Here is a 12,840-nt window from a genome sequence, read left to right on the forward strand (position 1 = left end):
AGGGAGGCCCCAAATCATATTCATCACAACTATTCGACATTCATACAGTATCTATCATACCTCGCCTTAAACTCATTCACTGTCACAGCATCCACCACAGACTCTGAGAGCGCATTCCACTCATTCACCACTCTAAAAGTAAAGAACCCAGCTCTAACACCTTTACTAACCACATTTTTGCCCAGTTTCCATGGATGTCCCCTAGTCTTCCCACAACCAGCCGTGTTCTCAAAATATCTTCTGAATTAATTTTATAGAAACCCTTCAGTAATTTGAATGCCTCAATCATATCTCCCCTCCTCCGCCTATCAACCTATTTTTGCAACCCACAAATCCTCAACCTGTTCTCATAAGGTTCATTCCACAGACATATCATCTTGATCACTCGCCTCTGGATCCTCTCCACCTCCTCCCCATCAAGAAGAAACCTAGGTGACCAAATCTGGGCACAGTAGTCGAGATGGGGTCTTATCAAGGCTCGATACAGAGGAACAATAACCTGCTTGTCTCTGCTTGTCAACGTATTCTTCAGCAACCTTGAGATTGCTGAAGACGATGCCCTTTGGTTGGAGAGACCTTGGTTCGAATGCCGTCTAGGACGGAAAAACATTCATTAGGACTTTTCAATTGAAGATGAGTTAGCTCGTCTCATACGGAATTGGTAGGATTTTTCTTCCTCAACCAGGCAAACTGGCCAGAAGAATACAAGCAAATCGGCAAAACTACATCAGAACCAACGGCATTATAATGGTTTCATAATATGGTGCCTTATCTGCCCGTATGGGTTTCATGGCCGTTGTATCATCATAAGCTACATATTTCGTGATACAAAACTTTTGTCTACAATGGCTATGATTTGGACTTTGCTAAATGACAAAGTGGCAATATAATAACAATATTACTCTACCTTCATAAAACAGTGTGAGTTGGCGTGATCATGAATACTGCTTCCCTGGCCTTCAGACCATGCTAGCACCATGAGATTAAACTTCCCATTTCCTTCATCAACAAGGTTACGAGTATACCTGCAGAAAATAAATTTAAAAATTAACTAATTCAATAGATAAACTACTGAAAACTGTTACATAAAACATTATATATATATATATATATATATATATATATATATATATATATATATATATATATATATATATATATATATATATATATATATATATATATATATATATATATAAAAATTCGAATCCAATTGGTCACCTAAACGATGAGGTTATCGTTTGTGGTGACTTCACCGTTTACTTAAGCTAGCTTCCTTTCTTCATTTCCAAAGACTGACAGCATCTTTCTAGAAGAATACCAGACGATTTTCACCATCCTACTAAAGAATTAATTTCCTTTTCCAGCTCTCTTTCCAAATATACTGTAAATGTCATTTTTTTTGTAGCTCCACACGAAAGGTTTTTCTGAAAATCAATAATGTACTCGCATTGTGAGAAAGATATACATTTTTCCTCCTTTTATTAATTTCATTTTTTATTTATTTTACATATCCGGAAATCCTGCTCTAGAGACCAAACATGAAACTTTTTCAAGGCACTTCAGATCTCCAATAAGCGGAACAGTAGTATCATATCGGGAGATGAAATTCATCCCACACCTTCTCCTTTTTAACTTAGATCATTACTTCGTCGAAGTTTCCTTTACCAGGGAACGGAACGCTCTTCACTCAGTTATTCTCATCATCATCATTCGGAATTACAATGACATCAAATGAGATTATTGTTCCCGTTATCTTGATTTAAACACGTACTTTGAGCAAATAAGAGAAATAATTTTAAAAAATTATTTCTCTATTCAAATAAAACATTAATTTAACCACTGTCCAAACTTGGTTCTTAAGCAAATACCGAAGTAACCAATAAAATAAATTCATATCACAAGTATCTCGACACCAGCTGAAACAATCAATAAAAAAAAATTATACTTTTTTAATAGCAGTCGAGAGGTTTGATCCATTGCCAGGAACACTGTATAAAACTTCTGCTCTTCCTTGCTCTTATCTTCAATTCACAATTGCGGTATCGAAAATGAATGAGAACTGCAGGCATCATTTTCTCTTCTGTTATATTAATGAGCTTGGCAGATTACCCTATTACTGTTATATCTTCGTTATCTTTCGTTATTGATATAATATATTGTCTATTTACTTGTATCTTTCTTTCACTCTTCCTTTTATATTTATTAATTTTTTTCTTACTTTCTTCACTGATATAATATACTAATACACTTCCTTAAGAATGCCTTACTCAACTATACCTAGGAATGCTTCCTTTTCGGACACTGGCAAATTTATTTTTTATTGCTGCACCAGCCAGAGTCTTATAATATGAGCTTATTCAAAATTCAGGGAATATTCCTAGGTTAACTGCGATTCATTCTAATATACACTAAATAGATACTGGTACTAATTGCAATCGTGGCCAATAATCTATTATTCAAACACTTTCATTAAATTCTCTCCCGCTATGGTTCTAAATTTTTGCAAGTGGTAATTTGAATTCTCGAAATCAGCCATGAGTCAGGCATATACAACAAAACATGTTTATTGGAACAAATTACACTTTACAACTATAATTGGAATAGGATACTAAGCTTTTCAAAATCTCTTGCTAAGTTAGTTACTCAATGCTAATTTAACAAAACACTCATAGATCAAATTGTTAATCACACACAAACTATAAAACATTAAAACTAGCTAACTATGTTATTCTAAATCAAACTCTTAATGCATGCTACATTTAAAAACATTTCACACCCCGTTACTATTCTGGTATAAATCATCTACAAAATTACAAATTCACATATAATCTCAGTCATATGCAGCTAAAATTTTCCTCCTGACATTCCTTTGTTCAGCAGAATTACTCTATCTCAAAATACAAATCCTTATTATAGTCCACTATGAATTGTCCACTTAACATGATCTAACATTAAATTCTGTCTCATTCAAACATTTAGTAAAGGTCTTTACGTTACCCAATCTTTTTCCGAAGGTCTGTTAACGGCAACGTGTTGTTGGGATCCTCCTTCGATCGGTTGCTTCTGCAATAGGCTTACGACTACGCCGTCCGTTTTAACTTCTCCCGGACTCGAACTTCTCACTGTCTCCATACAGTGTTGTCTCTGCTCCTACTTGAGTGGGACATCCCGCGACTGGCACAATTTCTGCGTAGGCCGATGATTCGCGTGCTGCTCGTCATGGAATCTTGTTCAGCTTACTCAGAATGCCTGTCTGCTATCCGGCATTATGGGACGTCCGCTAGTCAGGAATCCTCGAGGTGAAATCAGGAACAACCAGAAAAAAGCCTCGCATTATTGGGCTCACTGCCTTATATTTCGTCCCTTCTCTTCTACAGGACCCTTAGTTTTCATGCCCTCAAGATGATCCTCAAAGTCCTAGCTGCCGTTAGGTGATGTATTCTAGGGAATCCCGCTTGCATCACGATACGTGCCGATACGTGCCGATACGTGCGACTCGACCTTTGCACTCGTACTCTTAACTTCTTTGGCGACATATTAAGTTTAAGACAGCTTAATGGGACAAGATTATACTACTATTTCCTTATTACAAATTGATTAATCCGATAATCCTTCAGTTTAGTTTTCAACTACAAGATTTTTTTAGTGCGATTTACATGTTATAAAACAACTTCCTATACAACATAAAATTCAGAACTGTGTGCTGTTAATCAGGTATTATCTGAGTTAGCCAAATTCTTATGTTAGATTCTGAATGAATAATTTCTTAAAATTCATCCATTCAGGATCTAACATTACCATGAATAACGCTCCCCTCCATTCTTTCCTTAGAAATAATTCTAAGAATTCTTTCAAAAATGTAACATATATCTGGTCCTGTAAGTATCCCTTATATTGTGCTAAATATTTCTGCTCTAAAATTAACACATATTACGTTTTGCCTTTCCAATCTATCTTACTCGACTGGCTTGGAAACAAAGTAAACCTACAACATGGAAACAAGTCCGTGAACCTTTTTGTTTTAGGAGAAACAGTGATCCAGGACAAAAACATAATCGTCAAATTGCTCTCACTATTCCTTTCAGACATAGTGAAATTTCATGGAAACGGTCAATTTCTTCACAACCTGGAGCACACCAGCTAATTAGTGATAAACAAGATGGATTTCTAGCTGTCACCACGCTTGGAAAGGAAAGGTTTGGAGCATCTCACTTGGTTGGTCTTGATATTTTTAGGACACGTGATCGGACATGGAATATCAAACTTGATATATTCTGCATTCCACCTTTTGCGCGCAGGTTGCCAACTCCTTTCCTAGTTGCCTACATAGCATGGTATGTTTCTCCTCCTCGGGTGTTTTCACCAATGCTGCAGTACCGTAGTGCTCTGTACATTCCCCACTCTATTCCTTATGCTATAAACAGTAACGTCCATTCCCTTCACAATTAATAAACCGTGAAGGGAACCATCAATAGAAGTTTTAATATCTTCTATAACGAATGGCTTAAAACTCCTTGACCTTGACCGCAGGTGATAGCCTTGATATTCACCTGCGGTCAAGGATAACTTGATGGATAAACTGCTACTGCAACAGGCGTGCCTCATTTCTATCAAGAAAGCTTTCACTTGACACCACTTCTAAATTTAAATATTTCAATAATATCCTATCTCAAAAAAGAAAGAAAAACGATGATCAGATCGACTTATTTTAACCTCTAGCCTTACGCAAACACATCTCAGTAAAAAAAAAATTATGGTTTTTCGCTTAACACATTGATTTTCACCCACAAGTGCTGACATTATACAAATTTCAATTCCACCCAACATTGGAATACTAAACTATCATATGCTTCAAGATATCCACACGAGTACAGCCCTATTAACTAACTCACACCTATATCACAGATTCATTTTAATCCTCTTTCACATACATTTGGATTCTTCCTTATGTCTCTTCAATATGCATTTTCATTCCTCTACTTTCTTCTAGTGTTGTAAGCACAGGAGCAGCTGAGGATCAAGATCCATTTACTGTGCAGGTTGAAACTGCCGAACCAACTTCTCTTCCTCCACATGCATTCCATCTAGCTTTGTCATTTAGAACAGCCTCAGTCATGCTATCCTACACAAATATTACAGTCCATAGCTGTTCAAGATACACATCAATCGATTTCTTTTTCTCCTTTACCTCATCCACACATAACAATAATATGTCACAGAGAAAGCCACCAGTCGAGTGAGAGTTTGATATAAAAAATAAATAAATATATCACTACTAATAAAAGTATTTGAATTGTGTTTAATCAGTAGGAAAATAACCAGCATTGCTTGTCTAAGAGGCGTAACTGTGATCCTAAGGCAATCTGTCAGGAACCAGATTGCCGTCTTCTGAGACGGACAAACAGAACTTCCTGTGTGCAGCAATTGATTGAAGCATTTAATGAAGGCTGTTTCCGACTCATATGTCACCACACTATGCGAAAGGAATTGAAGATCGGTATTGGCCATCGAATGTCTATACGGAAACCAGAGATTTCTGCGAAGAATTGGAAAGTTCGTCTATAATGGTGTCAGGAACACCGTGACTGAACACTGGAAGACTGGAAAAAGACATGTGGTCCGTCAAGTCATAGCACGCCATGTTCTGTACTAACTGTAGGCAGAGAGTTTAGCGGCAGCCCCATAAAGCAATGAACCTAGCTTGACTTGAAAACAGAACTCAAGGTTCTACAGGTGGTGTCATGGTGTGGCACGTGTTCGATTATTACAGAACGGATCCCCTGATATTGCTGGAGGATCGGGTATCCTCCAAGGAATATCTGAACATTGTTGCTGTTCAAGTCATTCTTACAATGTTTACTTTTTTTATCCATATGCTGACGATTTTTTACCTCTCGCTGGCAGGTCTAAAAAATAACTTAATTTAAACTTAAGTTAATGTAGCTCAAGATGCGAGGAAATACACGTCAAATAAAGACAATCTGACCTAACAACTAATGAAGCATTTTGACAAGTAGATGCCCAAGCACTAATGTTCAGAAATATAATAGAAACACGTGGGACATCTTTTCATAAATCCGTAAATGTTGTAGCACACACGCCAATGTTGAATCAGGGATTAGAGTATTGGAAAATCAGCATTAAGGATCATAACGAGAACATGGAGATGAAGTGCCCATGGATAAGGAAGATGATCTAAGTACTGATTTTGCATCAGGATCCACTTCCATAAAATATTCAGCCAACGATAATAATAAACCAATAACCTGCTCTAGGATACAGCAGGAGATTTGATGACTTACAAATATCACATATCAGCGAGTGATCAAAGTCCGGAATACTATCGTGTCATACCTATGCCAGAGCTCTCTCAAATCTTACAAACAACGGCTGAAAACCCAGAACATGTACTAAACCTAATTCATGTCGGTATACTTGAACAAATAGAAAGTAAAACTACGAATGCAGCATGTAATTTAATTAATTATAATAATAACCATCGGTACTTATGTCTCCACTACCTGCAAAGCGTCTTTGGATTTCGTATCAATAATTGTAAGATAAGGTCGTTAGCTTTAAGAGGAAATACACTGTTTGGAAGGAGGTCAAAGGACACCATAGTGGGAGGAATAAACAATCATTATACACGTCTTAATAAGATGTAGGACCACCTTTCACTGCAATGATTGCAGCAATCCTATGGGACATACATTCCACAAACATACGATAGTTATCAATGGAAATTTTGGACCATGCTTCCTGTATGCATGTAATGAGGCTTGGACTATTGTGGCGCGGACGACTTTTGACTTCACCCGAAGCTCCAGTTCATCCCATAGATGTTTAATAGGATTCTCAACCATAATCATGATTGCTACCGTGATTATAGTAGCAATCATGTAATGGTAGCAATCGTCTACAAATCACGCAGTTACGGCAGCAACCTATAACATGGTGCACTGTCTTGCTGAAAGAGACAATGGTCAGTTCCGTAGAAACGACACAAAGTAGGAAGCACTGCACTGTCCAGATTGTTCAGATACCTCTCGTAGTTCAATGTTTGTGGCACCATAGACAGAGGTTCGAAGACAAACCATGAAAAACAGGACCATACCATCACATCGCCACTTCCGATTTTCATAGCTGTTGTTACGCACTCTGGTAAGGACGTTCATCGAACATCCGCCACATCCACACCCGTCCATCTGTTTGGTAGATGGTGTAGCGTGATTCGTCGCTCCATAACACAATTTTCCAAGTTTCCACGCCCTACTGTATACGCTATTTGCACCACTGAATTGATGCTGCGTGTTGGTTTGGGAAATGTGGGGATTGCATATTCCAGTCCTACCATGGAAACCCATGTTGTGAGCCTCGGTTCTAAATGTTTTTGTGCAGATTCGTGTTCCAGTCGATGCCAGGAACTGTTCATTCAACGTGTCGGCCTAGGAATGGCGGTTTTTACATATCATCCTTCGTGATATTCTAGGGTCATATTCCGTGAATGTGGCGGGTTGTCCGCTGGGAGCACTTGCAGGTGACTCCCTGCGCTTCCATCTCAACATATTATCACTGATTGTTGACCTGGAATGGCCCAAGTTGTCAACAATTTGCGGAACAGATAGGCCTGTAATATGTAATCCTATCACAGCGCCTCTTTCAAACTCTGTCAGTTCCCTTCTCGCAGCCATTTTACTCGGACACAGCTGCACTGACTTGGGAGCATCTCAAATTTATACCGACTACAAACACGTGACTCGTTACATGGCAAGATGCACCGTTCCCACGGGGATGTCCGTTGATTTCTTTCCAAGGTGTATCTAATCATTTGTACTATGTGTTAACATTAATAAATTGAATTCAAACTGAACAATAAAATTGGCAACATAAAAAGCGTGATTAAGTTTTAATTACGCCCCCAATAAGATTTGATTTTCGAATAACTGTTATAAACTCTGTATTTTGTTCCAATTCAGGAAAGCAGCAAGAAATACTGAAATCCACCGAAATTCTATCTAAGTATTGTGTATAGAGGGTGTCAGCATTCTCCTGAATTTTGAGGATAATCATTATGCCCATGTCCAGTGACTTGTTTACTAAACTCTAAGGCAGGGTGGGAGTTGGGGAGGGGGTAGACAGCACAGCTTCAACGACCAGTGATTTTTAAGCTAATGGCATAGGTGGACAATAACAAAGTTATCATGCAGATAGGGTTTTTAATTCCTGACATTTTGTAATCTTCTGGAATCGGGAAAGAGAAATGGCAGTCTTAGAGAATTCCCGAAAATTTTTATTTTACTCCTCTAGTATTCCCACTTTCTCTTAAATTATCATTTCTGTGTTTATTCTAGTCATAAATTGTAAGAATGACCTATATTATAAGAAACCTAGTATACAAGAAAAAAAACGTAAAATTTAGTTGGTATTGGCTATCAAAAATAATACCCGAAGTATGATTATTGTTAACAAATATTGAGAGAGAGAGAGAGAGAGAGAGAGAGAGAGAGATTGGTATTGGTACACCATACAGGTAAGTAATCACTGCTAAACTGAAAATCATAAGCTGATAAACACTCAGTTGATGTTAACATTCGAAGAACGAAGTAATACTGGAAACAAATAATAAAGAACTATGAACATATGAATTTATTTTACATAGAAGAGGATTACCGCTCTCGTATTTTTAAAGAAGCCACAACAGTCGCCGTGCTGTAGAAGATCTTAATAGGAACCAAGGTTTATTCTCATCCGAGATCTGGAAGACCCTACTTAGATCTCTAAACACACAAGAAATGAACTATAGTACCAACTATAAAACGTTCCTAAACAACAAAAAGTGAAATCATGTACGCGCCACACGTGTATTGCACACGTTCAGTGTGGTTTTGTAATTTATAATTAGAATTCTGTTACTGTCTTATCTGTAACATGTTTTGTTAGCTTTAGTTCCTATCATCAGTCCTGTACCCTGAAGATGCCAACAGTTTAAGATGGTGAAACTAGTTGGTATTAAAATAACTTTTTCTAAGCTACTTGATCAACATTTCCCAAATAGTCAATTCATATATGAATTTATGGTTTAAATCGAATTTTAAAAAACAGAAATCTTTAATTTAACTGCTCGGAAAATCTGGATCTTTGTTTGAAGTAAAAAAGTATGTAGTAATTTTTTTTTCAGTTGACGTTATATATATATATATATATATAACTCTAATCCGAAGTATGCAAACAATTAAGTTTGCGCCTGAAACATAGTTCAAGTCTAAAGATAGTACAACACCAGGGCAAATCATTGTAAAGTTGATGAAGCTCTGATCACTATTCTTAGTATTTTCTCATTATGTAAAGCACATCTCACTAAAAGATGTATATATACTGCAATACACCTGCAATACATTATGGGTGGGGTAACTACCCAGACCGGTTTCAACTTTTCGGTGAGTAGCTAGATGCTAAATACCAAGGTTTTAGTAATAAAGAGCCTTATCAACTTTACCTATAGAAGTTGCTGCAAGGTGTTTTTATTTTTAATAAGAATCTCTGGAGGAGATATAGATGTAATATTTTTTTTAACTTGGGGATACTGTATATTAGGGTTACCAAGTAAGTTTATAAGCTTGGTTATTTAACTCCTAATCCCAAGTATGCAAACAATTAAATTTGCGCCTGAAACATAGTTCAAGTCTAAAGATGGTACAACATAATATATACAAAGAAAATCATGGACTTGGGTAATCCTTTATCCCCTGTACTCGCAAATATTTACTTAGAGGGTTTTGAAACCAAAGCTATCTCTTCCTTTATTTTAACACGTAAAGTTTGGAAACGATATGTAGATGATGTCTTCATTATTTGGAGCAATGGACATGATTCCCTTATGGTTTTCCTCGAACATCTCAATAGCCGATATCAAAGTATTAACTTTACTGCCGAGCTTGAAACGGACAATTCCTTGCCTTTTCTTGATCTCAAACTGTCTCGCACTTCTGATAAACTCAAAATATCGATATATAGAAACCCAACACATACCAACAGATATCTGCACAGTCAGTCCCATCACTTCCCTCCTCATAAGATTGGAATAATTTCCACCTTGGGACATACAACCCGTTGTATTCTGGATGACCTAAATGAACTTCTTACAGAAATAAACCATCTTAAAACCTCTTTCGAAGTTAATGGATATTCCAAGAGAATCATTGAAAAATTCCTTCTTAATCCTCCTAGACATCACACAGAAGAAACAAATAGATTCAAAGGCAATATGTCTATTCCTTGCATAAGTACCGTTTCACACAAAGTAGCAAAAGTTCCAAGAAAATACAATATCAGAACCTTGTTCACTCCACTTCCAAAGATCCGTTTCTTAATAAGCCACTCAAAGCCTTGTCATCATCAAATCAAATACCATGGTGTATATAAAATATTGTGTAATTCTGATATTCCTTATTTTGGGCAGACAGACAAATCTGTCGAATTGCGTATGGAAGAACACATGAGGGACATTACTTACAAGAGACAGCGAGCCAGTGCATTATCTAGTCATATCCATTTTTCGGCTAATCCTAATGATGATAAACAAAGTCACAAAGTCTGCTGGGAAAAATCTACTAACATCTTCCGTTGCAATGATGAACTAGAGAGAAAAATAGTGGATTCAAAAGAAATCATCTTCAATCCTGTCCATCAAAATAATAACTTCAGCTACAACCTCTCAAATTGTCATACAGCTATAATCATGTACTTGCGTTCACGAGATGCTACTAGCACGCACTTTCCCAACAATACAACTAACGAAAGAACAGCTTTAAATACAACCGCAACGATTTAGTGTCAATTATGTATAGAGACTCTCTATGATGTTCATAGTTTATTTAAGCTTCAGTGTTTTAGTGTTTTTTCTTTCTTTTATAATCTCACCTGATGTAGGCTGTTAAGCCGAAACTAGTCGTGTTTTATATTAAAACCTTTTTACTTAAATCTCGGTTCTAGTCATTCAATTCTTTTCAAAAAATATGTATGGTAACCGAGTTAATGATCATTCTTTCATATATATATATTTTTTTTTTTACCTTGGGTAATGTATATTAGGGTTACCAAGTAATTTTATAAACTTGGTTATTTTACTCCTAATCACATGTAAGCAAACAGTTAAGTTTGCGCCTGAACGTAGTTCAAGTCTAAACGTGGTGCAACACCAGAGCAACTCATTGTAAAGGTGGGTAAAGCTCTGATCAGAATTCTTAGTATTTTCCATAATGTAAAGCACATCTCACTAAGAGATGTATACTGCAATACATTATGGGTGGGGTCACTACCCAGACCGATTTCAACCTTTTTAACCAAGTTCATAAAATTACTTGGTAACCCTAATATACATTACCCAAGGTAAAAATAATAATTTATTTCCATGGCTCCAAACAAACTCCACTGTTTGGAGCCATGGACATGAATCCCTTATGGTTTTCCTCGAACATCTCAATAGCCGACATCAAAGTATTAAGTTTACTGCTGAGCTTGAAACGGATAATTCCTTGCCTTTTCTTGATGTCAAACTGACTCGTTCATCTGGTAAACTAAAAATATCGATATATAGAAAACCCACACATACCAACAGCTATATGCACAGTCAGTATCATCATTTCCCTCCTCATAAGCTTGGAATAATTTCCACCTTGCGACATAGAGCCCGTTCTCTTCTTGATGACCCAAATTAACTGCTTACAGAAATAAACCATCTGAAAATTTCTTTCGAAGTTAATGGATATTCCAAGAAAATCATTGACAAATTCCTTCTTAATCCTCGTAGACATCACTCAGAAGAAACAAATAGATTCAAAGGCAATGTATCTATTCCTTACATAAGTACTGTTTCACACAAATTAGCAAATGTTCTAAGAAAATACAATATCAGAACCATGTTCACTCCACTTCCAAAGATCCGTTCCTTAATTAGCCACCCAAAACCTTGTCATCATCAACACAAATACCCTGGTGTATATAAAATATTATGTGACTACGATGTTCCTTATTTCGGGCAGACAGACAAATCTGTCGAAATGCGTATGGAAGAACACATGAGAGACATTACTTACAAGAGACAGCGAGCGAGTGCATTATCAAGTCATATCCTTTTCTCGGCTAATCCTAATGATGATAACCAAAGTTACAAAGTATGCTGGGAAAAATCTACTAACATCTTCCGTTGCAGTGACGAAATACAGTGAAAAATTGTGGAATCTACAGAAATCATCTTCAATCCTGTTCATCTAAATAACAACTTAAGCTACAACCTCCCAGATAGTAATTCAGCTGTAATCATGTACTGGCGTTCACGTGATGCAGCAAACACGCACTCTCCCAACAATGCAACAAACGAAAGAACAGCTTCAAATACAACTACAACGTTTTCATGCTAATTATGTATAAAGACTGTCTGCGTAATTCATATTCTTTTAACCCTCAATGTTTAGTGTTTTTTTCTTTTATAATGTCACCTGAAGAAGGCTGTTACAGGCCGAAACTAGTAGTGTGTTTATATGAAAACCTTTTTACTTAAATCTCGGTTCTAGTCATTTAATTCTTCATAAAACTATATATATACGCATATATATATATATATATATATATATATATATATATATATATATATATACACACACACACATATATGTGTATATATGTATATATATGTATATATATGTATATATATAATATATATATGTATATATGTATATATATGTATATATATAATATATATATATATATATATATATATATATATATATATAATATATATATATATATATATATATATATATATATATAATATATATA

The 12,840-nt window shown here is 36.1% G+C and overlaps 1 protein-coding gene across 1 annotated transcript in view; it reads right to left on the minus strand.

Annotated features, from left to right (window-relative positions):
• LOC150101290 (cysteine dioxygenase type 1-like) overlaps window positions 1-12,840 on the minus strand; it is a 172,523-nt gene that overhangs the window by 69,275 nt on the left and 90,408 nt on the right. The window contains exon 2 of the mRNA XM_090400343.1: window positions 908-1,025. Within this exon, the coding sequence (XP_090256469.1) occupies window positions 908-1,025 (118 nt within the window). The remainder of the gene's footprint in view (window positions 1-907; window positions 1,026-12,840) is intronic.

Source organism: Typopeltis vanoorti, chromosome 11 (genome assembly GCF_054136105.1).
Source record: "Typopeltis vanoorti isolate ZY-2024b chromosome 11, IOZ_Tvanoo_1.0, whole genome shotgun sequence".
Classification (NCBI taxonomy): Eukaryota; Metazoa; Arthropoda; class Arachnida; order Uropygi; family Thelyphonidae; genus Typopeltis; species Typopeltis vanoorti.